Source organism: Peromyscus leucopus, chromosome 8a (genome assembly GCF_004664715.2).
Source record: "Peromyscus leucopus breed LL Stock chromosome 8a, UCI_PerLeu_2.1, whole genome shotgun sequence".
In the NCBI taxonomy this organism is placed as follows: Eukaryota; Metazoa; Chordata; class Mammalia; order Rodentia; family Cricetidae; genus Peromyscus; species Peromyscus leucopus.
The window spans coordinates 30,027,443-30,053,695 of NC_051085.1; the positions used below are offsets into that span (position 1 = coordinate 30,027,443).

Genomic DNA, 26,253 nt, shown 5'->3' on the forward strand with positions numbered 1-26,253 from the left:
ACCACAGAGCTGGGGACCCACATTTGTAATTACAGCACCACGGAGGTTGGAACAAGAGGATCACAAGTTTAAAATCAAAATATATTTGTATTTATTGAGCTAACGGATGTATTTTTCCTGAATTGTTTTTTTGACTTTGTTAGTTGATTGGGAATTTTTTTTTTTTTTCTTTGAGTGTGACGATTAGCTAGGCCTGGAACTAACAGAGATCCACCAAACCTGCCCAAGCACTAGGATTAAAGAAAGGCATGTACCACGATTCCTGGCCCTTAGCTGGGATGTTTTAATGTTAGAAAGTGAATTATAGGTACCCCTAAAGGGAAATATGTCCATGTTTCTTTCTGCCCATAGCACTGTCCAGTATGTATGTATCTGCAAATCGTGAAACATAACTTTATTTGTATGATTATATTAAAACGGTAGCCCCCTTTAAAAAAAAAAAAAAAAAAGCAAGGAAATAAAATTCCACCATAGCATGTCTTGAGAACATTCGTGTTACATGGTGACATGGGTCCCAGCCTAGATATTCTAAGTGCCGGGTTCTAAAGCAAGACTTGTCATAAGCGAATGGCTTGACCAGTGACACTCACCTGTAAGAGGGCCCCTGACTGCCTAACCTCTGAGCAGCTTGGTGAAAGTCGAGGCGGAGACCATGTGAAGGAACCCTGGGAAGAGATACTAAGTCCACAAGGCAGGTACTGAAGTAGGCGAGGTCCTACCAAGCCCTTCGCCACGCCCACTCCTCCTCCTCACGCCGACTGCGCAGACGCAACCAGTGCTCGGCCACGCCCCTCTCAGGTTCCGCCCGCCCTGCGCGCGCACGCCCGCAGAGCCCTCACTTCCGGGGCGTGGCCCCGCGGGTGCGGGACTGACAGAGGCGGTCCGGCGCTGGAAGGGGGAACCGACCCACCGCCCTCTTGACTTCAAATTGGCCGCGAGCAGGGACTGCGGTGCCCGCGGGCGTCTGCCCCGTGCGGCTCCCGGAGCGAGCGCGACGCCGCGGCTCGGGCCTCGTTCCCCGCCACGCGGCGGGCGGCGTGTCCCGGGAGCTTCGGCCGCCCCAGGTGAGTGTCCGGGCCGCAGTGCGCCCGCCCGGGCCGCCCCAGGAGCCTTGTGATGCCACCTCGGGGCCCTTGTCCGTACAGACGCCACCCGATCCGGGGAGCGCGTTTGAAGCTTCCTCGTCCCCACGCCGAAACCTCCGCCCTGTTAAAATCTCCAAAGCTGGGACGTTGGGATTCACCTTCTTTTCGTACCATTTGTTAGGTGGGGTGTTGTCCTGATCTTTGGTGGTTTTTTTTTATTCCTGTTCTGGTTTCTCCTTTGTGTTTGTCCTCATTTTTAGTTTTAAAATGTATTGCTAGTCTGTATGTGTGATGTCGATGTGGGCTCGCGAGTGGAGGTCCGAGGACAGGCTGAGGAGTCGGTTCCCTCCATTCACCTCTACAGGGGTCCCAGAGTTGAACTCTGGTCGCCAGGCATGCTGGGCAAACCTTTTCCAGCTGGGCCAGCTCACCGGTTTTGTTGTTGTTGTTGTTATTTTTTTTGTTTTTGTTTTTGTTTAGCTGTGATACCTAAACAAAGATCTTTCTTTTACTTATTTTTTATTTGGAGACAGAGTTTCTCTTTGTAACCCTGGCAGTCCTAGAACTCTGTAGACCAGACTGGCTTCGAACTCATACAAGCCACCTCCTTCTGCCTCCTAGTGCTGGGGTTCAAAATGTGAGCCACCACACCAGGCTTAAAGTTGGTTATTTCTCATTTTAGATCCCCTTCTCACGAGGCTGTGGCCTTCTGGGTTTGGCGCTGTGGAGAAAATTTATCCCTCGAAGCATTTGTTCCATTAAGTGTGTGGCTGCAAAGTTGCAATTACAAACATTGCCAGTCCTTCTTTATTTTGAGACAGTGTCTCTTGTAGCCAAAACTGATACTCCATGCCTCTCTGCCTTGTAGTGGGATTACAGTCAGCTTCACCATGCCCAATTCAAGCCTTTATGTAGTACTTTTTATATTAACTCCCAACAGAACCGTGATGTCCTTTCCTCTTGAAAGTACCCATTTGTGCCTTCCATTTAGTTCCTGCTGGAAACAATGATATTTCAGAATTGTGTGCACCTCAGCAGGTGTCAAGAAATATTCTTGTCATGTTACTGGAGGCCTAAATGTTTCAATGTCCTGTTGTCTTTTCTGAAGCAGATGGTTTAGGAATTAGTAAGTTTTCATACCAAGAAATAGGAGAGAAACTGCCTCCTACCAACGCTGGCAACTTGTGATCTGTCAGCGTTGATCAACTTTTAATCTTCAAAGACCACAAAAAGCTGTGTGACCCTTTGTGGCATTTATTATCCAAGAAAGCTGTTAGATGTGTGTGTGTAAATCTTCAAAGTATTCTATATCTGATTTTGAAACTGGTACCAAAATTCTGATAAATATTAAGGAAGGATTAGAGAATCTTGTTGAATTTACTGTATTGTGTTTCTGTTTAATACAGCATATTTTTTTTGTTTTGTTTTTCTGCTTGACTGAAAAAAAAGATAGCATGTCAAGTCAGTATGATCCATGTAGATGATATGATGAAGGGATTTTGTTTGTGGTGTTTCCTGATAGGGCTTGAGTGTTGCTTTTAAGTTACATTTTAGTTGTCACACTTACTAATTATTACACCTTGTTCAAGATGAACTGAAAGTACCAATACCTGTAGAGTGCATTTTTCTTTTCTGAAGAAGCTTGTCTTTTATTTTAGTAATGATAACTTTATTGTATTTGAGTAGTTATCATATGATGATTATAAAGGCTAAAAAAGAAAATAACTATGCCATGCTTTAATTGTTCTTCGGGGTCTGTCAGTGTTTGTACTTATTTATGGTTATTAGTGACTATGTAAATTATCATGTAGTTATTTTCATGTTCCAGACGTAAACTTCCCGGAATTGCTGTCTGCTTGTAGCACCTTTCAAAGTACTTTGTCAGGCAAGCCTTACAACCTGAGTTCAAATCCTGGAACCAGCTAAGGGTGGAAGGAGAGAATTGCCTCCAAGTTGTCGACTGAGTTCCACACGGGCGTCATGTTACACACACACACAATAAAAAAAGTTACACACATGGTTTATTCAAGTGCCTTCAGAGGGATGCTGGATAAGGTTTTTGATTTTTAATTTGTTTCTTTTTAAAAGATTTTATTTTTAATTATGTGTAAATGTATGTGTGTCTTGGGGAATGGGCTCATATGAGTACAGGTGCCTGAGGAGTCAGGAAGAAGGTATCAGGTCCCATGGAGCTGGAGTTACAGGCAGTTACTCAGTCACTTTTTTCTTTTAAGTTTTTTTTTATTCTTTAAAAATTCAATATATTTATACAATGTATTTTGGTCATACCCATCCAGCACTACCTCAACTTCCCCTGGTGCCTCCATCTCCCCAACTTCAGATCCCCAGTTGTTTTATTAATGACAGTTCTTTGGCAGCCATCCACTGCCAATAACTAACGCCTCATGATGCAGAGGTAAGCTTCCTGAAATTGCTTGTTTGTCTCTAGCACCTTTGAGGATGCTTTGCCAGGCAAATCTGACAACCTGGGTTCAAATCCTGGAACCCAGCCAAGGGTGAAAAGAGAATCCACTCCACAAGGTTGTCCTCTGACCTCCACACATGTGTGTGGCACTCAGTTTTTTATTCTAGTTTTTGTTTATTTTTGAAAGAGAATTTATTGCTAGTATTTGTTTATTTTTGTGTGTATATTTGAAACAGGCTGTCATATAGTCCAGGCTGGCTCTGTAGCCGTAGATGACCTCTATATTCACTACTACAGATATTCAGTCTACTTCTGTTTTTATCTTCAAAGAAATCCCTTACAACCTGGTGCTCCTTAAATGAAATGTTTCTTGAATGATTGACCTATGTTCATTACAGTAAAAATGGCAGTTCTCAAGAGCCCAGGCTAACATACCTTTAAAAATTAAATGGCTGCATGCTGGTTGACTAGATCTTAGTGCTCAGTGTTTGGACTTGTTTCCTTCCTTCCTTTTTTTTTTTTTCTAATCATACAAGTAGGGGGTGTGGGGGTTGTGGGAGTTGTGGAGGTTGTGGGGGTAGGATGGGAGATACTTTATCTCTTTGTGGAGGAACTGTTCTCGGTCAGATATTAAGTTTGCTAAAAAAAAAGCACTAATTTTTATATGTAATTAAATTTATGCTTCAATTAAAATTTCCTGTTTTAACTTGTTCAATTGGAATGAGTGAATTTAGTCATTGGCTCAGTTATATCAAGTCTTATAAACAAAACAGAGCATGTTGGGTAATCAAAGGAAGGGCTTAGGGGAGAGGAAGCAGCAGATTGTCTAACAACTAAGATTCTGAATCTTAAGACAACATTTTTTTTTTTGAACCAGTAGTTGGTGTTTACAATTAATAGTAACTATTTAATTAAAATGTTGTCTATTAGCTTTTTTCCCCTCTACATAGACTCTAGATAAACCCACTTTCTGTTCTCCTGCAGTGGAATCTCAGCAATGATAAGAGAAATTGAAGAATTTCATAAATACAAGTGTTAGTATTCTGGCCTAGGGGGCTGGAGAGATGACTCAGTGGTTAAGAGCATTGACTGTTCTTCCAGAGGACCTGGGTTCAATTCCCAGCACCCACATGGCAGCTCACAATCATTCAAGAATCATTTCATTTAAGGAGCACCAGGTTGTAAGGAATTTCTTTGAAGATAAAAACAGAAGTAGACTGAATATCTGTAGTAGTGAATATAGAGGTCATCTATGGCTACAGAGCCAGCCTGGACTATATGACAGCCTGTTTCAAATATACACACAAAAATAAACAAATAAAAAAATCCAGGGGATCTGACGTCCTCACACAGACATACATGTAGGCAAAACACCAATGCACATTACCCAAAAATTACCAAAAAATAGTCTGGCTGAGACATTGCTGCAGTAATAGAAAATGGTGATTTTTGTATGACATTTAGTGAAATAAGGGTGCTTTGGCAGTATGTGTGTAAACATTGTTTTCTTTGATAGCCAAGGACTTTGCATATTATCTCTTAATGTGGCCTTGGGTCGATTTTCTATTGTCCGTTAGAAAATATCAAGCTGGGCATGGTAACTCATGCCTGTAATCTCAGCATTTGAGAGGCTGAGCAAGAGAACTAATGTGAGTTCTACGCCAACCTGAGCCAGTGTGAAACCCAGCCACTCCCTCCCCCTTAGGAAAAGAAAGAAAAATAGTTGGCTTGAAAGGCATTTTATCTGACTGGAAAGAGAAATTCAAAACTGTATACAGGTGAAGAAGGCTAAGAGTAACTGAGCTTTAAGCCTGGAACCATGATCTCCCTCTCCCCCAAATAGAGAGACTTATCCAAGACCATAGGGATCAGCTGCACACTTCCAGAGCAGGCCAGGTTCCTCTCTTCTGATGCTGCTGCCCAGACTAGGCATCACTGTAGGGCAAAGATGGTCCCAGAGCAGAAATAATCGTTCAGGAATCAAAGTTGCCTGGAGAGATGGCTACTCTTCCAGAGGACCCAAGGTTCAATTTCCTGCACCCACATGGCTGCTTACAAGCATCTGCATCTTCATTGTCAGGGACTGTCATGCCTTCCTCTGTCCTCTGTGGGCACTGCATGCACATGGTGCACATACATTCAGGCAAAACACCCAAATACATAAAGTAAAAATTCAAGAAATGAATCAAATAGTAGTCCCAGCTTGGTTGGTTGAACTGAGGGTCAAGGAATGTGAGTCTTGGGGATCAGAAGCTAGACCAAGGGAAAAGGGTTTTGTAGTTAAGACAACACTAGCAGCAGTCATCATATTCAAAGGTATTTTGAAATCTGTGTGCCAAGCATGTCCTGGGTGCTGAGGGTACAGCAGGTAACAAAGGTGGAATCTCTGCTATGGAGTTTTCTTAAGGTGAAACGTCAGTGGTTACCACTTCCAGCAGTCATTATTTATGTTGTGGGATTTTTTTCTTTTTCTTTTGGACCTTAGATGCTGGGTCTTGAGTTACTGATTAGGTGGCCTAACCTCGATTCAAACCTATATTGTTATGTACTCATAAAGTTACTGCATAGCTTAGTGTTAAAACACACACTTACCTCACAGTTGCTCTGGGTCAGGAATGTGTGGCTTTGTGGATGCCTCTGATTCAGTCTTCCACCAAGCTGTAATGAAGATGTCATCCAGGACTGCAGTCATCTCAAGACAACCAAAGGAGGATTCAAGCTAATTCATGTGGTTGTTAACTGGATTCAGGGCCTTGTAGGTTCTTAGTGTGAGAACCTCAGTTCATCACTAATTGCTGCTCTGGGACCTCCCTCATTTCTTTGTGGTATGAGCCTCTTCACAGAGGACCTTGCTCCATAATTAATAGCTGGTTTTCCTTTGAGTAGATAAGCAAGAGACAGTGAGTAGGATGGAAGTCACAGTTTAATTCCAGGATGCATCATTTTGCTTACTGAAAAGCACAAATTCAAGGTCTCATGTAGCCTAGGCTGGCTTCAAGCTCAATACACAACTGAGAATGACTTTGACCTTCCAAAGGCTAGGATTACAGGTGTGTGCCCCATACCTGGTCCGAGATTCACATTTCCCTCCTTACCCTCTTGAGATTGGTACATTCCATATACATTCTTAGTTATACATGTATATTTTTAAGTGAATGTTCATGCAACATAGGTAATTTTTACTTTAATCAAATGATATTCAAATTAGACATTGTTCTATGTCTAAGATTTTTGTTTCCCAGCCCTTTATTTTTGATGATCTATTCATGTTGCTGTTTGTAAAGTTGTTCATTGCTCCCATGTAATATATATTTACTATGTTCTTTACCATAGTTTCCTAACAGAACAGATTGTCTCCAACTTTTTTTATAGTGTTTTATATTTGAATATATGAATTATATATAATACGGGTTGACATTTTCTTTTTTTTTTTTTTTGGTTTTTTTTTTTTTTCGAGACAAGGTTTCTCTGTGTAGCTTTGCGCCTTTCCTGGAGCTCACTTGGTAGCCCAGGCTGGCCTCGAACTCACAGAGATCCACCTGGCTCTGCCTCCCCAGTGCTGGGATTAAAGGCGTGTGCCACCATCGCCCGGCAACATTTTCATACATACACGTAATATATTTTGATTATGTTCTCCTTGCCTTCCAATTTCTTTCTTTCTTTTTTTTTTTTTTGGTTTTTCGAGACAGGGTTTCTCTGTGTAGCTTTGCGCCTTTCCTGGGACTCACTTGGTAGTCCAGGCTGGCCTCGAACTCACAGAGATCCGCCTGGCTCTGCCTCCCAAGTGGCCTTCCAATTTCTTGATAATTGAAATAGTTCTATCATTAACATCCAAAACCAAGTCCCTTTATGAATCTTTGTGAGGCTTTCTGTGGAGTCTTTTATAACATTTCTACACAGGGCTATTATACATTATATATATATATATATATATATATATATATATATATATATATATATATATAAAAGATAATCTCTAAGTATTGCCTGATTGTTCTCTAAAATGAGTATGCAACTTTATTCTCACAAATTGTGAGGGTTCATCTCTCCTCTAAGCTATACTCATGTTTAGTGTTATTGAACCTGCTTTTTTTGTTTTTGTTTTTGTTTTTTCTTTTGTTTTTTTTTTCGAGACAGGGTTTCTCTGTGTTGTTTTGGTGCCTGTCCTGGATCTCTTGAGATGTAGACCAGGCTGGCTTCAAACTCACAGAGATCTGCCTGGCTCTGCCTCCCGAGTGCTGGGATTAAAGGCTTGCACCACCAATACCCAGCTGTTTTTGTTTTTCAAGACAGGGTTTTTTTGTGACGTAGCCCTGGCTGTCCTAGAACTTACTCTGTAGACCAGGCTGGCCTCAAATTCAGAGATCTGCCCCCCTTTGTCTCCTGAGTGCTGGGATTTTAGGCGTGGGCTACCACCCCCCAGCATATGTTTTTAAAAAGATAAATTTATTTTTATTTATGTATATAGGTGTGTGCCTGTGTGAGTTTATGTATACACTGCAGGCAGGTGTCCATGGAGGCAAGAAGATGTTGGAATCCTGAACTGGAGTTCAAGGCAGTTGTGAGCCACCGTGTGCAAGAGCAGTCAGTGTGCTTACCCACTGAGCCATGCTCTAACCCTGTAGTTATCCATTACTGCCCAAGAGCTCCATTTGGATATTCTACTGATGTACATAAGAAGTACAAAGTCATTTCATTTTCCTCCTGCTTCTCCCTCCTCTCAGTTTTCCTCTTCTCCTTCACGGTCATCTTTGTGTTCCCCAAGCCTAAAGTGCCGACACTGTGGCACAGGGGACGCCCAAGCAGCCGGGGGTTCTTCCCCACAGTGGTACAGATTTGCTTCTCTGTTCTTGTAGCCACTGCCCCCATCCAAATCATTGCCCTCTCAGAACATGCAGATTCTTCCAGCGTTCATCCTCACTGTTATCTGTACTTCACAGAATAGCGGTCATTGTCACCATTAACAAAGCCGACATTTATCAAGTGCCTACTTCTGATTTAATTATGTCCATCTCCACATATCTGTATCTTACTAAATGCAGATAGTTTGGGTTCTCATGTGCAGAAACATTTATTGAAGACATACTTTTCTGCTGAATAATAAGACCAGCCATTCCAGGCTTCCAGCTCGGGATCCTCCTTGCTTGTGCCCCAAGTGCTGGAGTTAGAAGCCTGAGCTGTCATCCCTGGCACCAAGTTACTTATTTTTATTTATTTACTTTGCCCTGGGGATTGAGTGCAGGACCTCTTGCATGCTAGCCAAGTGCTCCACCATAGAGCTGTATTCCCCAGCACCCACTTCCTTTTTACAGTGTTTACTCAGAGCCATGGTCCAACTAAGCTGATCAGGCTGACTTTGAACTTGCTGTGTATCCCAGGCTGGCTTCAAACCTGTGATGCTACTGCTTCAGCTTCCAAGTAACTAGGATTACAGGCATCCACCACCGCACCTGCCTAGTTATTTATTTTTTTTTAATTAGTTTTGTAACCCTTGGAAGTAGTTCCTATCCCAGTTAAAAATTTAACAATTGAAACTTGGAAGAAATACTAAGGACTTAACCAAGATGGCAGAATTAGAATTCTAAATAAGAAGCCGGGTAGTGGTGGTGCACACCTTTAATCCCAGCACTCACTCAGGAAGCAGAGGCAGGTGGATCTCTGAGTTCGAGACCAGCCTGGTCTATAGAGTGAGATCCAGGACAGCTAGGGCTACACAGAAAAACCCTGTCTTGGGGTGGGGCAGGGGGGAGAGGGAAAGAATTCTAACCAAGGTTTTTCTAACTTCAAAACACATATATTATCTGATTATTTGTACTTTTTCCCAAAACTATGCCCAGCAGTGAGCATTCTTTCTGCAGTTTATGAAAACATGTGTCATGCGCTGAAGATACAGCTCTACATCTTTCACATGTGTATCTTGCTCTCAGAGACCTTAGTCTAGTAGAGATAAATGTAGAGTAACTAGATAACTGTCATGAGATGAAAATTCCAGTAAAATGCCAGAGGACCCACATGGTGAACATTTATTTTGAGCTGAGGTGGACAACCTAAGAAGTAATGTCTGAGCTATCCTCTATGGTGGGTCTTAGCTGTGGGAACTAAAATCACGCATGTTTGTATATACGTATGAGATTTATTTTTGATGGTAGTGTAATTTGAAGCCAAGGCCTTGTCTTGTGTGTGCTTTACATCTAAACTCTATCCCCAGCCCAAGTTGTTTTGTTTGTTTTGTTGTTTGTGTATCTGTGTGGCACTGAGCATTGAACCAAGGGCCTTATGCATGCTAAACAGGCAGTCTAGCACTGAGCTACACTATTATCTCCAAGTCCCAATGTTTCTTTAAGGATGGAAACTAGTAGTCAATGTGGAGATGATGTCACATGTGTTATCATCATAAACTTAATTTTTAGAATTATTTGTTCAGACTGGAGAGATGGCTCAGTGGTTAAGAGCACTGGCTGTTTTTCCAGAGGACCTAGATTCATTTCTTAGCACCCACACTGTGGTTCACAACTGTCTCTAACTCCAGTCTCAGAGTATCAACACCTTCTGGTCTCTGCACACACTGCACGCATATGGTTTATAGATATACATACAGACAAAATACTCATACATGTAAAATAAATGAATTATTAAAAGTTTGTTATTTTGTCAGAGTTGGGGCAGATGTGCATTGTGGTGTGTGAACATGTGCAGATGGAGGTCAGGACAGCCTTGTGGACTTGGTTTCCTTGTTTCCCTTTTATTTGGGTTCATTGGATTAAGGCCGGGTCAGTCATCTACTGAATGGTCTCACTGATCCTGTTGTAAACTTCCTTAGTAAAGGATCCTGGGAAGTATGTTTTTAAGAAACTTTGTACTTATTTTTAAGAGATGTATAACATGAAAATGTTTCTTGTTTCTTTTCTTAGCTTACATATGAGCATGAGTCTTCTCATGATTAGTGAGAACGTAAAATTGGCTCGTGAATATGCATTGCTGGGGAACTATGACTCTGCGATGGTCTATTATCAGGGAGTTCTTGACCAAATGAACAAGTATCTGTACTCAGTCAAAGATACATACCTCCAGCAGAAATGGCAACAGGTAAGAATCATGGCTGCTGTGCCTAATGCTCAGAAAATTCAGGTTGACTTTCAGTGCTGTACGTACATCCGAGAGTATAGGTTTTTTGAGACAAGGTTTCTTTGTATAGCCTTGGATATCCTAGAATTAGCTCTGTAGACCAGGCTAGAGCCAAAACTACAGCTGTTCTAAAGTATACGTTGGCGTTCTGAGTAAGTAAGCTCTAAGGCCAGTGAACCAAGGGCAAGCAGGCCGAGAGCAAAAGCTTTTCTTCCTTGTCCTGCAGCAAGGCTGCAACACAGATGTAAGGCCCAGATTTAGGGTGTGTTTTCTCACCTCAAATAATCCAGTTACCTAAAAATCCCCAACAGGTGTGCCCAATGACTTGGGTTTTTAGTTAACTCCAGATGAGTCAAGTTGACAGCCAAGAATAGCCATCACTGTGAGCAAGAGCTCTTTTACCATCAGCAATGTTATGACCTCTGCTTCATTATTCTAATTATTGTAATTTAATCATAGTTTTTAAGTAGTAGTCTTTTTCTTTTCTTTTTTCTTTTTTTGGAGACAGGGTCTTACTCTGTGGCCCTGGCTGTCCTGGAATTTGCTGTGTGGGCTATGATGGCCTCATACTCAATTCTCCTGTCCCTACCTGTCCAGACCTAGGATTAATGGCGTGCACCACTATACTCAAGCCCTGCAGTTGATTTTATAATGACATTGATGTAATTGCAAATGACCGCAAATTCTTGCAGAAACTTATTTCCTATAAAACTTTACATAAAGCTGATCTATTTGAATCCCATTTAAGGAATTTTAGACACCGAGGATGGAAGAAAATATAGTTGGAAACCATGGAACTCATAAAATCTAGTTCAAGGCAGCATTTACCAAAGTTTAACTGTCATAACAGAACATTACAGAAATTAGTGGTCCTTTGAACTGAATTTGTTGTGAAATATTACTTCCTGGCTGCTGTTTAAATACGGTACCACATTTGTCTCTAACACTTGGAGAGAAGTAGCTTTTTTTGTAAAAGAACTTTTTCTTAAATCTGACTGTCCATATTTATGTTACTAAGAGGGGAACATACTTTAAAAATACATAAATCAATCCTTTAATCCCAGCACTTGGGAGGCAGAGGCAGGCAGATCTCTGTGAGTTTGAGACCAGCCTGGTCTACAGAGTGAGTCCCAGGACAGCCAGGGCTGTTATACCGAGAAACCCTGTATCGAAAACAAAAAAAACAAACCCCCCCCCAAAAAAACTATATATATATATATCACTTTAATGTATGTATATATAGTTCAGTATAAAGTTTTTAATACATTAAAAACACATTTTTAATACATTAAAACTTTATGCTAGGGGGGAGAATAGGGGAACCCATGGCTGATATGTAGAACTGAATGGTATTGTAAAATAAAAAAAAAAAAAAAAGATAAAAAAAAAACCAAACTAAGCCTAATATGATGATGCACAACTGCAATCCCAGCATGTTGGAGGCTTAGGCAGGAGGATTGTGACTTTGAGGCCACTGTACAATACTAATGGAACCTTGTTTAAAAATCAAAATCAGTTGCTGGGCGGTGGTGGTGCAGGCCTTTAATCCCAGCACTCGGGAGGCAGAGGTCAACCTCATCTACAGATCGAGTTCTAGGATATCCAGAACTGTTACATAGAGAAACCTTGTCTTGGAAAACCAACAAAACAAAATACCAAAATCAGTTAATTAAATAGCATAAAGCCATCAAAGGGCAACTTGCAAAAGTTTTGTTTTTGTCAAACTTGAAAATTGCAGCTAACCTTTCAGTTGTTATACAGTCTGAATAAGAATTATGTGGGTATCAATTTAATTAGCTAGGATTTATTTTAAAAGATTTATTTTTATTTTATGTGTGTAAGTGTTTTGCCTGCACGTATGGCAGTGCAAAAGGTGAATTCATTGCTCATGGAGGCCGGAAGGGGACATCAGATCCCTTGGAACTGGAGTTACATATGGCTGTGAGCTGCCATGTGGATTCTGAGAATCAAACCCAGGTCCCCTGGAAGAGCAGCCTCTTACCCTCTGAGATACTTCTCCAGCCCCTTTGCTACCATTTTTAATCATTCTTTGAGTTAGTTTTGCAATTGAAACAGAAAATTAATTGTAATTTTATAAAGATGTTTGATGTAGTTTGCTTACTATCATATCAAAGTGGAAGCTGCTAAATTTAGTTTGGGCAGTGATTTCTTAAAGAAATTTTCTTTAAGACATATTTTAAATTATATTTTCTTTGGAACCAGGTTTGGCAGGAGATAAATGTGGAAGCTAAGCATGTTAAGGATATCATGAAAACACTTGAGAGCTTTAAACTGGACAGCACTCCTTTAAAAGCTGCGCAGCACGAGCTTCCGGCTTCGGAAGGAGAAGTGTGGTCCTTGCCTGTACCTGTTGAGCGAAGGTAAGGAGACTTTTTAAGAAGACTAGCCCAGAAGCTGATAGCCATAGCCTTGGTCCATATCTAGGAGATGGACTGGGTTGCTGGGAGACAGGGATGTGGGGGAAGTTTGTACTGAAATATCTTTTTAGAATTGTTAAATGTGTATCATATTTAGGTGGAAATTAGAACTAGGGGTACATGGGCTGAAAGTAGCTGACTCAGCTTACACACTGAGGACATCTGGGAATGGAAGTCTTTCCCACTCTTTGTATCTGCTGAAAAGTTGTGTATGCTGTCTGTAACTCAGATATTTCATATGTAAATTGAGGGATTCAGACCGGCAGGCTTTGGAGCCTGCGTGGCTCTCGTTGGCATGTACTCCCAGCTTTCTACTACCAATAGACAGCAAATGAATAATCAGCAATGTGCCAGGTGGTGGTGGTGGTGGTGATGGTGGTGGTGGTGGTGTCGCACGCCTTTAAATCCCAGCACTTGGGTGGCAGAGGCAGGCGGATCTTGTGAGTTTAAGGCCAGCCTGGTGTATAGAATGAGTTCCAAGACAGCCAGGGATACACAGAGAAATTCTGTCTTGAAAACAAGAAGACAAACAAACAAAAAACCGAACAAGTAAGGTGCCTTGATTTTAGGTAACATAGTTTCTTTGTGTTGAAGTATACCCTAAGACACTTAAGAATAAGGCCCTTTCCTTCTGTTCTTTTTGGTTTTTGTATGCTTTTATTCATCCACATAAATTAAAGAGCCACTAAATATGGAGGTCTAATTTCTGCCAATGAAATCAAAATGAAACAAGGGAGTTATATATGAACATGAGGCTCCTTCCATGAGTTTTTGTAATTTCTACCGGTATTTATTTTTATTTACCGATTTTATATGTGTAAATGTTTTGTCTGTATGTGTATGTGTATACCACCTGTGTGCCTGGTGCCTGAAGGGGCTAGAAGCGGGCACTGGATCCTGGAACTGGAGTCACAGGCAGTGGTGAGCTGCTGTGTGCATCCTGGGAACTGAGAATCCAGGTCCTCAACAAGAGCTGCTGCAACTGCTCTTAATTGCTAAGCCATCTCTTCAACCACCACCTTTCTCTCCTCTCTCTCTCTCTTTTTCATTTTCTTTCTTTCTTTTTTTTTTTTTTTTTTTTTTTGAACAGGGTCTCACTATGTAGCCCTGAACTTGGAATTGCTATGTATGTCTGGCCTCTAACTCACAGTGGTCCACATGCCTCTGTCTTTCAGATGCTGGGATTAAAGAGCATGTACCATCATACCCAACGTTCATCCTAGTCTTCTAGAATGGGGAAATTATTAAAACCTTCAGCTAACCAACAAGAATTATAATATATTCTAAGTAAAATCACACTGAATTGCATGTGTAGCTCTGGGTAGAAGAAATCTTAGCGTTTGCACTGCATTTTGGATCTTCTGATAAAACATTCTTCTCTGATAATTGGTCTTTTTTTACTTTCCAGCAATCAGGCTTAATTTTTTTATTCTCTGTGTGGTACAGTAATGTTCTAAGTGTAAGTGACTTTTGCTTCCTTAATTGTTTCTAAAATGCATTCCTGTCATTGGCCATAGCAGCCATGTCAGGTTTAAATGGTAGATCCTGGGTTTCAGCATCCTGAAGTTTGTTATCCCCATATGTGCTCAGTTTCTGCGTTGCCTTCCTTAGTTCTCTTCGTTAGCTGGGCGTGTGCCCTGCTCCCTTAGGAACTGACTGTGGTTTTCATGACCTTGTGTTGTTTAGACCCTCACCAGGACCTCGGAAACGCCAGTCTACTCAGTACAATGACCCTAAACCTCAAAGTAACCGCCCAGGCACAGTCGTCAGAGCTCATCGTCCATCTGCACAGAATCTTCACAATGACAAGGGGAAAGCTGTCCGTAGTCGTGACAAGAAAGAACAAAATAAAGGAAGAGAGGAAAAGGTAAATGGTATGGGCTTCAAAAGTGAAAGTTGGAGCTGGGGAGCTGGCTCTCTGGTTAAAGTACTGGTCTTCCTAAGTTTGATTCCCAGCACCTCCATCAGGGAGCGCACAACCTCCCCTACCTCCAGCTCTGGGAATCCTACACCCCCTCTGGTCTCTGCGGCTGCACACATGTGGCATATGTAAACACATACACACCAACAGAAAGTGACAAGAATCTTTTTTTAATTATTTATTTTTATTGTGTTTGCATTGGTGTTTTGCCTGCATGTATGTCTGTGTGAGGGTGTCAAGATCTTGGATTTATAGACAGTTGTGAGCTGCCATGTGGTGCTGGAAATGAAACTGGGTCCTTTGGAAAAGCAGTCAATGCTCTTAAACACTGAGCCATCTCTCCAGCCCAAGTGACAAGAATTTGAGAAGATTATTTTATGTATATGGATGTTTTGTCTGCATGTTCATTTGCATACCAGAAGAGAGCACTGGATCCCCTAGGACTATAGTTACAGTTGTAAGGGCCATGTGGGGGCTGGGAATTGAGCTCAGAACTTCTGGAAGAGAAGCCAGTGCTCCTAACTGCCAAGCGTTCTTTCCAGCCTTATAGCTAGAGTTTTTCTGCTTTGCCCACAGTCAGGACAAATCTTTGTCACCCGCCAGTCCCACAGCCGCTCAGACCCGACCAAGTAAACACAGAGACTTATATTGCTTACAAACTGTATGGCCATGGCAGGCTTCTTGATAACTGTTCTTATAGCTTAAATTAATCCATTTCCATAAATCTATACCTTGCCACGTGGCTTGTGGCTTACCGGTGTCTTCACATGCTGCTGGTCATGGCCGTGGCTGTCAGTGACTCTTTCTGCCTTCCTGTTCTTTCTTTTCTCCTCTCTGTTAGTCCCGCCTATACTTCCTGCCTAGCCACTGGCCAATCAGTGTTTTATTTATTGACCAATCAGAGTAATTTGACATAAAGACCATCCCACAGCACAGCCCCCTCAAAACAAAATGTATGTTTGTTTTTGTTTTTCAAGACAGGGTTTCTCTGTGTAACAGTTCTGGCTGTCCTGGAACTCATTTTTTAGACCAGACTGGCCTTGAACTCATAGAGATCTGCCTGCCCCTGCCTCTGGAGTGTTGGGATCAAAGGTGTGCACCTCCACTGTCTGGCAAAACAAAATGTTTTTAAGTGAGTCAGTTGTTAACCTTAGAAATCAGGATTTGAAGCAGTGGGGATGCCATGCTTCTTGGTTTGCCATGGCTGCCACAGAATCTTGGCCATACACGTTGGGTTTCCTTCGCCAGTCAGGAAACATTTGGTTGTCATTTGGGTTTGTTGTGGGGGGTGTCCTTTTAAACAAAAATTGAAGCCAGGTATGGTGGCACATGCCTTTAATCCTAGCACTCAGGAGGCAGAGGCTGGTGGATCTTTCTGAGTTCTAGGCCAGCCTGGTCTACAAAGTGAGTTTCAGGCCAGCCAAGACTACATAGCGAGACCCTGTCTGAACTCCCTCTCAAAAAAATTGTGGTGTGTGTGTGTGTGTGTGTGTGTGTGTGTGTGTGTGTGTACATGTGCTGTAGCACACGCGTAGAGGTCAGAGTTACTTCTCTCCTTCCACATGGATCCCAAGGAATCAAGCTCAAGTTGTTAGGCTTAAAGTGCATTTACCGCCCTGTTCTTCCAGGAGTTTTTGGATTTCCTCCTTGGTTTCTTCAGTGACCCCCTGATCACTCAGGGGTGCATTGCTTGATGTCCATCTGTAGTTTCTGTGGTTTCTCTTGTTACTGACCTCTTGTTTTATTCCATTAAGATTTGTTAAGACACAGAAAGTGTATTTATTCTCTTGTATTGTCATGATTTGACTTGTGGCCAGGAGTGTATCTGTGTTGTTGAGAGTTCTGTAGGCTGCTTAATAGAATGCTTATTCTGCAGCTGTTGTGCAGGTGGTAGTGGAGTGGTTTTCTTGTTAAGCCCGTTTGATCAATGTCGTTTAACTATGAAGATTTTGGTGGTGGTAGTGGTTTTGTTTCTGAGAAAGGGTCTCATGTAGCTTAGGCTGGCCTTGAACTCCTGATCTTCCTGCCTCCACCTCCCAAGTGCTGAGGCTATAGGTGTGTGCTACCACACCAGCTAAATGTAGAATATTTCTTTATTTGGGCCTGCAAAGATGACTCAGCAGATGAAGAACTGGACAGCTTGACAACCTGAGTTTGATCCCAGAACCTCTAAGAAGGTGGAGGAAAAGAACTGACTTAACAGAATTGTTCTTTGACCTCCACATGCACACCATGGCATACATGCAAATATGTCATACATATACACAATGACCATAGGGTTTGTTTGTTTTTTTAAAGGTTTCGTTATTTTCCCTTCAGCTGTATATTGCTGAGAGTGAAGCATTGAAGTCACTTGCTGTGTCTCTGATCCTGTGTGTTCAGTAATGTTTCTTTCATGAAATAGATAAGCCAGGATTTGATGTATATCTGCCTCTAATTCCATCTTTTTACACTTTATTAATAGCTTATGAGCATTCTCTCTCTGACGTCTGTTTTTCTGAGGACAAGAATTCTGCCCTTGAATGTTTTCTGCTTCCACTTTCTTGCTTCATAGTTTTCCAACCTTTGCCTTTCCATGTGTGCATGTCTTTCCGTATGTGTGTGTCTTTATCAGTGACATGCATCTTTTGAAGACAGGTCGTTGGATCTTGTGTTTTGATCCAGTCTTCTAGTCTGCATCCTTTTTTGTTGTTGTTGTTTTGAGACAGGGTTTCTCTGTGTAGCCCTGGCTGTCCTGGAACTAGCTCTGTAGCCCAGGCTGGTCTCGAACTCACAGAGATCCGCCTGCCTGTGCCTTTTTAGTGCTGGGATTAAAGGTGTGTGCCACCACCATCTGGCATAGTCTGCATCTTTTAATTAGAGCTGGAACCCTTGACTTTTAGATTCATTATTTTGAGATATTGGCCAATCACTGTCATTGTGTCGATTGCTTCCTGGTTTATTCAGTTAGTGCTGGTATTTACCTCCATTCATCCTAGGGTTCACTGGGTTACAGAGTGTTGGTCACTTTCCTTGTTGTAACAAAAGCAATTTAAGGGAAGAGGTGTTTTATTTTGGCTTGAAGTTTGGAATGTCCATCACTGAGGAAGGTGGGAAGACAGGAGTGGCTCCTGTTTAGAGTACCACTCAGAAGCAGAGAGGGATGAGTGCCAGCACTCATCTCCCTGTCTCTTTTTATCCCACGGTAGGGTGGGCCTTCCCACTTCATTAACATAGTCCAGAAAAGTCCAGACAGGCATGCCCAGAAAGTGGTCTCCATGACGATTCTAAGTGCCATCCAGGTGACTATGGAGATTGACCATCCCAGACACATTTGATTCTATTCCTTGCGAAACTCATTCTGTGCCAGGCCTTTTCTTTTTGGGCCACCAACCAGCTCCCAAATCATGACACAGAGACTACTTATTACTTATGAATATTCAGCTTAGCTTAGGCTCGTTTCTGACTAGCTCTTTTAACTTAAATTAACCTGTTTCTTGTAGTTGGTTTTTTTTACTCTTTGTTCTTTTGGGGGGCCTGCCACCCAGATCCCAAATAAATACACAGAGACTTTGTCTTACTTACAAATGCCTGGCCTTAGCTTGGCTTGTTTCTAGCCAGCTTTTCTTAATTTAAATTTATCCTATCTTTTGCCTCTGGGCTTTTACCTTTCTCTATTCTGTATACCTCTCTTTACGTCTTACTCCATGGCTTGCTGTGTAGCTGGGTGGCTGGCCCCTGGTGTTCTCCTCTCCTTTTTTCCTCACTCTTCAATCTTTCTTCCCAGATTTCTCCTATTTATTCTCTCTGCCTGCCAGCCCTGCCTTATCCTTTCTCCTGCCTAGCTATTAACTATTCAGGTCTTTATTAGACCATCAGGTGTTTTAGACAGGCAAAGTAACACAGGTTCACAGAGTTGAACAAATGCAACATAAAAGAATGCAACACATCTTTACATCAGTAAACAAATGTTCCATAGCATAAACAAATGTAACACATCTTCAACTAATATTCCACAACAGTTTCTCTATCTACTTTTTGCCTCAGGGCTTTTTACTTTTCTTCCTTCCTTCTGAATATCTTACTTTCGCTGCTGCTTGTGTGTAGATGGCTGGTGGCCGCCTGGCTTCTTGCACCGGGCCTTTCCCTCTCTTTCTCTCTTCTTCTCTTGTTCCTTTTTCTCTCAAGCCTAGATTCCTCCTCCTATTTATTCTCTCTGCCTGCCAGCCTCGCCTATCCTTTCTCTGCCTAGCCATTGGCTGTTCAGCTCTTTATTAGACCAATCAGGTGCCTTAGGCAGGCAAGGAGAAACAGATGCAACACCTCTTTACATAATTAAACAATGCAGTATAAAGAAAAGTAACACCCCTTTGCACAGTTAAAGTAATATTCTGCAGCATAAATGTAAGACATCTTTGCCTAGTTATAATATTCCACAGCACCCCTCTTTCCTGTGCTCCTGTTGGGGTTGTTTTTCTTCCTCTCTGTATAAGATTCCTCTAAGTATTTTGTGTAATGCTGACTTCGAGGTCACGAATTGTTTTAATTCATACTCATCATGGAAAGTTTTTATTTCTCTATCAAATTTTAAACCTCTCTCTGGAGGATATAATAATCTTGGTCTGGCAGTTGTTTTCTGTACTTGAAGCGTGTCCAATGTTTTCCTACATTTTAGGTTTCTGATGAGAGATCTGATGGGTTTGCCATTGTAAATATGGTGGAACACCTGTGCCCCCTCCCCCCCAGGTTTTAATATTGTTTCTTTGTCTTGTAGTTTTAAATATTTGCTTAGATACTAAATGATATGTCTTGTAAAGAGTCTTTCTGGTCATATCTGTTTGGGGTTCTGAATGCCATATCTTTCCTTAGTACTGAGAAGTTTCATTGAAGAGGTTTTTCCATGCCTTTAACTTTGGTGATGAATGAGACTTAGCCATTAGTGGACAAACCATCTCTTCAGCCAGATAACCTTACACTTTAGCTTAGCTTTTTATTCTGTCCCATGGAGTCTTACCTGACTTGTCCGTGTCAAGGTTGATAAAGTTCTGTTAGTTTTTTTCTTATCTAAGAGTTGTTTTTTTTTGTTTTTGTGTTTTAGTGAAGGTGGTTTTGGTTTGGTTTGAATTTGTGAGGTGATCTCACAGTCTCCTTGTCTCTAATTCTCAAGTGCTAGGATTCTAGGCATGTGCTCCCATGCCTGTCTCTGAGAATGCCTTGATATCGTCTTCATTTCTGGAGGATATTGTGCTGGAAGGATTCTGGGTTTTCTTTGTGCACTTAGAAAATACTATATCACTTCCTTCTGGCCTCTTTGGTTTCTGGAAGGAATCCATTTTGATTAGGATGTTTTTCCTTGGCTAGTAGTGGTAATACCCGTGATTTCGGAAGCAGGAGGCTCAGAAGTTTGACTCATGTTCGGTTTACACCAGGAGATCATTCCATAAACAAAATCACTTTGGTCTGATTGTTGTTTCTGATTCACAGAAACAAAATATAAATTTTCGGTCAATTAAAAGCTCTTCTGTTTTTTATCTCCTCATGTAGAACAAATCACCTGCTGCAGTTACAGAACCAGAGGCAAATAAGTTTGATAGCACTGGATATGACAAGGACTTAGTGGAAGCTTTGGAAAGAGATATAATTTCTCAAAATCCCAACGTTCGGTGGTAAGTCACATCACAAGATAATTGAGCTGATGATAGTTCTGGAAAGAGAAAATATGAGCATGTGCTAAAGATCTGCTTTGAGGACAGACTAGGGTATGCAGTGTAAGCAGACATCCAATGAAGAGCTGTATTCCCATTGAGGCTGTACCAGTATGTTGTCTTGAGATTTTTATTTTTGTTTGTTGTGAGGCAGGGTTCCCTCTAGAGCAGACTGGCTTCAGAATGACTCTGTAGCCATCATGGCGTTGAACTTCATCCTCTTACCCAAGGGCTGAGATAACAGACACGTTGCTGTGACCAGTTTACATGGTGATGGTGAGGACTCCAGGGCTAGTGCTGGCTAGACAAGCATTGAAACAACTGAGCTACATTACCCAGACTTTAGTTTGGAGTGTTTGTATTTTTATTTGTATTTTGCATTTCTAAGTTTATTATTTTATATGGATGGGTGTTTTGCCTGTGCCTTATGTGTGCAGTGACTTTGAAGGACAGAAGAAGGCATCATATCCCTAGGAACTGGAGTTATAGATGCTTGTGAGCTGCATTGTGGCAGCTGGGAATCAAACCTGGCACTCTGTGAGAGCAGCCAGTGCCCTTACCCACTGAACCATCTCTCCAGCCTCGTGTGTGTGTGTGTGTGTGTGTGTGTGTGTGTGTGTGTGTGTGTGTGAGAGAGGAGAGAGAGAGAGATTAGGTATTGAACACAGGGAAGAGGAAGAGGGAGAGAGAGATTAGGTATTGAACACAGGGTCTCATAATTTGAGGCGAGTTTTCTGCCAACTGAATATCTCCAGTTCCTTGAGATTTTTTTAAATAAGTCATGTACAGAGTGGGACCAAGAACACAGATTTCATCTTTTGGGCCCCCTTCTAATGTTGAAAAGGTTGAGGTTTTGTTTTTGTTATTTGGTTGTTTTAAACTTTTATTATTGCTGGGTGGTGATGGCACATGCCTCTAATCCCAGGACCCAGGAAGCAGAGGTAGGTGGAGTTCTGTGAGTTCAAGACCAGCCTGGTCCATAGAGCAGTTCCAGGACAGCCAAGGCTACAGAAAGAAACCTTGTCTCAAAAAAATCCAAAACACCAACAAAAAAGCTATCATTATTGTGTGTGTTTGATGGGGTGGAGCATGCGCTGTGACACGGATTGGAGATCGGAGGACAACTTTGTGGACTCTGTTCTCTCCCATGTTTCTGTGGGTCTGAGGATCAGGTCCTCAGTCCTGTTCAGTAACCACTTTACACACTGAGCCAGCTTGCTAGCCCTAGGTGGAGATTTTTATGAATGCATCTTGTTTATGTCTATAGCTTATGTTAGATATTGCTTTTATTTGCTATTAGTGCAAGATTCTCAGTTTTATATCTAGTAAAGGGTGTATACCTTTTTACAGGTTGTTATAAAAGCTCACTTTTCCACAAGTTATATTCTGGCACATACTTTTAATTAAAATATAGATGATTAATAGGTATTTTTAGACTATTTAAAAATTTCTAGTAATTGATATTCATCAATAAAAATATTTTCATAGTAAAATTGCTACATACACTAGTAGTACTGGTAGGTATTCTAGTGACTGGGGAGAACTTCATAATGATGTTGATTTTATATATATATATATACATACACACACACACAGTTTTTTAGTTTTTCCAATACAGGGTTTTTCTGTGTAGCCCTGGCTGTTCTGGAACTTGCTCTGTAGCCCAGGCTGGCCTTGAACTCACAGAGATCCGCCTCCTTCTACCTCATGAGTGCTGGGATTAAAGGCTCAGCCAGCACCGCCTGGCTTGTTGATGCTCTTTTAACGTTGGCATCTGCCTCTTAGTAAAGATGGAAGCATGGCAGCTGTATTTGCTGTATGCCCTGTTTATTCTTTATTAATGGCCATTCTTCTAAGCCATTCAAGTTATGGGATATATGATAAGTTGCTGTCAATGATAATGCATATTCAGCATCCCTAATATGAAAAATCAGAAATCCAAAAATGCACCAAGATCCACATTTTTTTAATAATTTACTTTTATTTTATGTGAGTTGGTGTTTTGCCTGCGTGTGTGTCTATGTGAGGGTGTCAGATTCCCTGGAACTGGAGTTACAGACAGTTGTGAGATGCCATGTGGGTGCTGGGAATTGAACTCAGGACCTCTGGAAGAGCAGCCAATGCTCTTAACTGCTGACCCATATCTCCAGCCCCCTCTAATTTTTGTTTGATTGTTTTTCTTTTTTTTTTCAAGACAGGGTTTCTTTGTGTAGCCCTGGCTGTCATGGAACTAGCTCTGTAGAGCTAGTAACCAGGAGGGCACCAAACCCAGAGATCCACCTGCCTCTGCCTCTTTGAGTGCTAGGATTAAAGGTGTACTCCACTACTGCCTGGGTAGTGGATATATGTTCAAGTGTAGAGTTGAATGACTTTCTTCTGTGGGAAGAGGCTTCCTCCTACGTGCTAACTTGCATCATTCTTTTTTCCAGACTAGGGCCTTGAGCCACATTTATTTAAGCAAGCAAATACATTATCCTTAGAAAGTTGGAGAGTTTCAGATGAAATTAATCTCAACAGATTTTGGATTAGAGAATGCTTAAGTGGTGAAGTGTATGCAAACATACATGTGTATGGTTCCAAGCTTTTTAGTTAAGGAAATGCTTAAACCTTGGCTTAGGTCATATCGCATCATGAATTTTACACTAGCTTGGCAGCATAGAGAATGAATGAATGAGACCTGTGCTCTCCTAATTTTAACTGAAAACTATTATTACCAAGAACTAAAACCAAAGGTTATCCTCTATGTATACTGATTGGTGTGTAAGACTGAGCATTTTTGTCTGTGGCATAAAATCCTGTGCAGATGATGGTTTCCAGGGTGATGATTATAGGATTGGATATATAATCTAAGGGTTGGCTGATAAAGTATCTTTTCTTTCAGGGATGATATTGCTGATTTAGTAGAAGCTAAAAAGTTGCTTAAGGAAGCAGTGGTGTTACCAATGTGGATGCCAGAATTCTTTAAGGGCATTAGGAGACCATGGAAAGTAAGTTTGTACCCTTAGGCATCGTCCGAGTAAATGGCAGTGCTGCTATGATGAGCCATTACTTACTCATATTGGGAAAAGTGGAATATGGAAAAATTTTAAACCAGGTGTAGTAGCTCAAGTCTGTAATCCCAGCACTCAGGAAATTTAGGCAGGTAAGCCTGGGCTACATACTGAGTTCCAGGACAGCCTGGATTAGAGTAAGACCCTATCTCGGGGGAAAAAAGAAAAAGAAAAAGTTTATGATGTATTATTCAGAATTTTGTTTTGACCAAACCAATGCAAGGTTCCCAGAGGAAGAAGTACATATAGCACACTTAGAATGATCTTCTGTTTGCACACGTGACCAGTTGGCTAACGCATTTCATTTGTTGCAATGCATAATTTGTCATAGCAATATTTTTATCTGATAATGGCATTTTTTGAAAATTCTGGGATGATATGAAAAGGAGCTGTTTAAAAGAATGTGGGTTAAGAGTAAACATCTGCTTCTTTAAAATGCCAATTAATAATAGTTAACCTTTTTGTAATGATTAATAAATTAATAATTATTTGTTTTCCTTTTTCTTAACTGAGTTCCAAACTTTTGGTTTTTCGAGACAGGGTTCTCTGTGTAACAGCCCTGGCTGTCCTGAAACTCTGTAGACTAGGCTAGCCTCGAATTTACAGAGATCCGCCTGCCTCTGACTCCCAAGGGCTAGGATTAAAGGCGTGAGGCACTATCACCCAGTAAGTTCCAAACTTTTAATGTGATTATCTCCCTTTTGTGCCAGGTATTTGTGCCAGGAGTGATGGCATATACCTCTTTTTTTATTTAAATTTTTTTTAAAATTCATTTTACATACCAACGACAGATCCTCTTCTCACCCCTCCTCCCCTCCTCCCACTCTGAACCACCACCTTCCCCTTTGGCCCACCCCCGGTATATATTTTTAATCCCAGCACTTGGGAGACAGAGATAGGTGGAGCTCTGTGAGTGTGAGGCCAGCCTGATCTACATAGTGAGTTCCAGGCCAGCCAGTGCTAAATGAATGAGACCCTGTATCAAAAAACAAATAAGTAAAACTTTGTTATGAAATAGCATTCCTTTTTCTCTTTGCTCTTTGTCTCAGTGTCCCATATAAATTTAGTGGAATTTGATACTTAGTATTATTTGTGAGAACAAGGGCAGCTACAGGACAGGAGGTGTCCCCTGATAGTCCCAGGCCTCCGGAGAGGAGAGCAGGAGGAGCATTGGAGCCCAGGAGGTCAGGGCCCTGTTTGTGCTTATCCCCCTCAAAAGACAAAAATGGGGAGGAAGTAGCCATGGCGGTGAAGTCTTTGCTTACACTGTTGACTGTACTCTGTTCTCTCCTACAGGGAGTACTGATGGTTGGCCCACCTGGCACTGGAAAGACCCTCCTTGCTAAAGCAGTTGCTACAGAATGCAAGACAACATTCTTCAATGTCTCTTCATCAACCCTGACTTCCAAATACAGAGGAGAGTCTGAGAAGCTTGTTCGTCTTCTGTTTGAAATGGTAATGTTTGACAGAGCTCTCACAGAGATTCCTGACCTCCGACTTTTTCCATTACGTAGATAGGAAACATGAGTTTCCATTGATCTCCTTTCCTCCAGAGGTGGAGCCACATATGTTGGTTCCTGAGCATCTGTCCACTGTGGCATTAGCATTACTAATGTGCTGTAAGAGTCTAAAGTAGTTATGATTAGTTGGTTTGTTTTATTAAATTTTATTATTATTGTATGTATATACATACATACACACACACACACACACATTTGTGTGTGGGGCACAGTGCATACCACCACACTCAAGTGGACATCAGAGGACAGTTTTGTGGAGCAGTCAGTTCTCTCCACCCTTATGTGGGTTCCAGGGTCACAGTTGTGCAACAAGTGCTATCTGCTGGAACCACCTTGCCAGCTTCATAATTACATGTGTTAAACAGCATGCTTAGTTATGACTTGATTAAGTGCTGTATTTAACAAGCCAAAGATGTAGACTCTTAAGCAGCCATGGAACTTAGATCACCTCCAACTTATCTGCTCTGCCAATGACCTTGAGTTTAAGATTAATTTTACTTTAATTGTGTGCATTTGTGTATGTCTGGGTGAGGGTTTATGTACATGAGTGCAGATGCGTGTGGAGGCCAGAAGGGGTTGCCGAATCTCCTGTAACTGAGTGACAGGTGTTTGTTTTATGAGTGCCCTCTTGTAGGTGCGGGAACCAAACTCCAGTCGTCTAACAACAACGGTTGTCCAGAAACAACTCTTAACCACTGAGCATCTCTCCAGCTGCCACCTTGATTTTGATGACCCAGTGTTTGAATTAATTTTTTTGATTCTTGGGTTTCTCTTTTCTCTCTCTTTTTAAATGATTTACTTATGTATACAGTGTTTTGCCTGTGCACCAGAACAGGGCGCCAGATCTCATTGTAGATGGCTGTGAGCCACCTTGTGGTTGCTAGGAGCCATCTCTCCAGATTCTCTCTTTCTCTTTCTTTTTTTCTGTATTTCATTCTTATGGCAGAGTATTTAAGGTTGTTTAATGTACAATTTTTTTTATTTTTTGGTTTTTTGAGACAGGTT

The 26,253-nt window shown here is 41.5% G+C and overlaps 1 protein-coding gene across 1 annotated transcript in view; it reads left to right on the forward strand.

The window, feature by feature from the left end:
* Positions 1–850: 850 nt before the first annotated feature.
* Positions 851–26,253, forward strand: part of Katna1 (katanin catalytic subunit A1) — a 33,422-nt gene continuing 8,019 nt past the window's right edge. Inside the window, exons 1-7 of the mRNA XM_028861010.2 lie at positions 851–1,064; positions 10,422–10,596; positions 12,859–13,016; positions 14,760–14,940; positions 20,518–20,639; positions 23,560–23,665; positions 25,025–25,183. Coding sequence (XP_028716843.1) covers positions 10,429–10,596; positions 12,859–13,016; positions 14,760–14,940; positions 20,518–20,639; positions 23,560–23,665; positions 25,025–25,183 — 894 coding nt within the window. The 5' untranslated portion in view covers positions 851–1,064; positions 10,422–10,428. The remainder of the gene's footprint in view (positions 1,065–10,421; positions 10,597–12,858; positions 13,017–14,759; positions 14,941–20,517; positions 20,640–23,559; positions 23,666–25,024; positions 25,184–26,253) is intronic.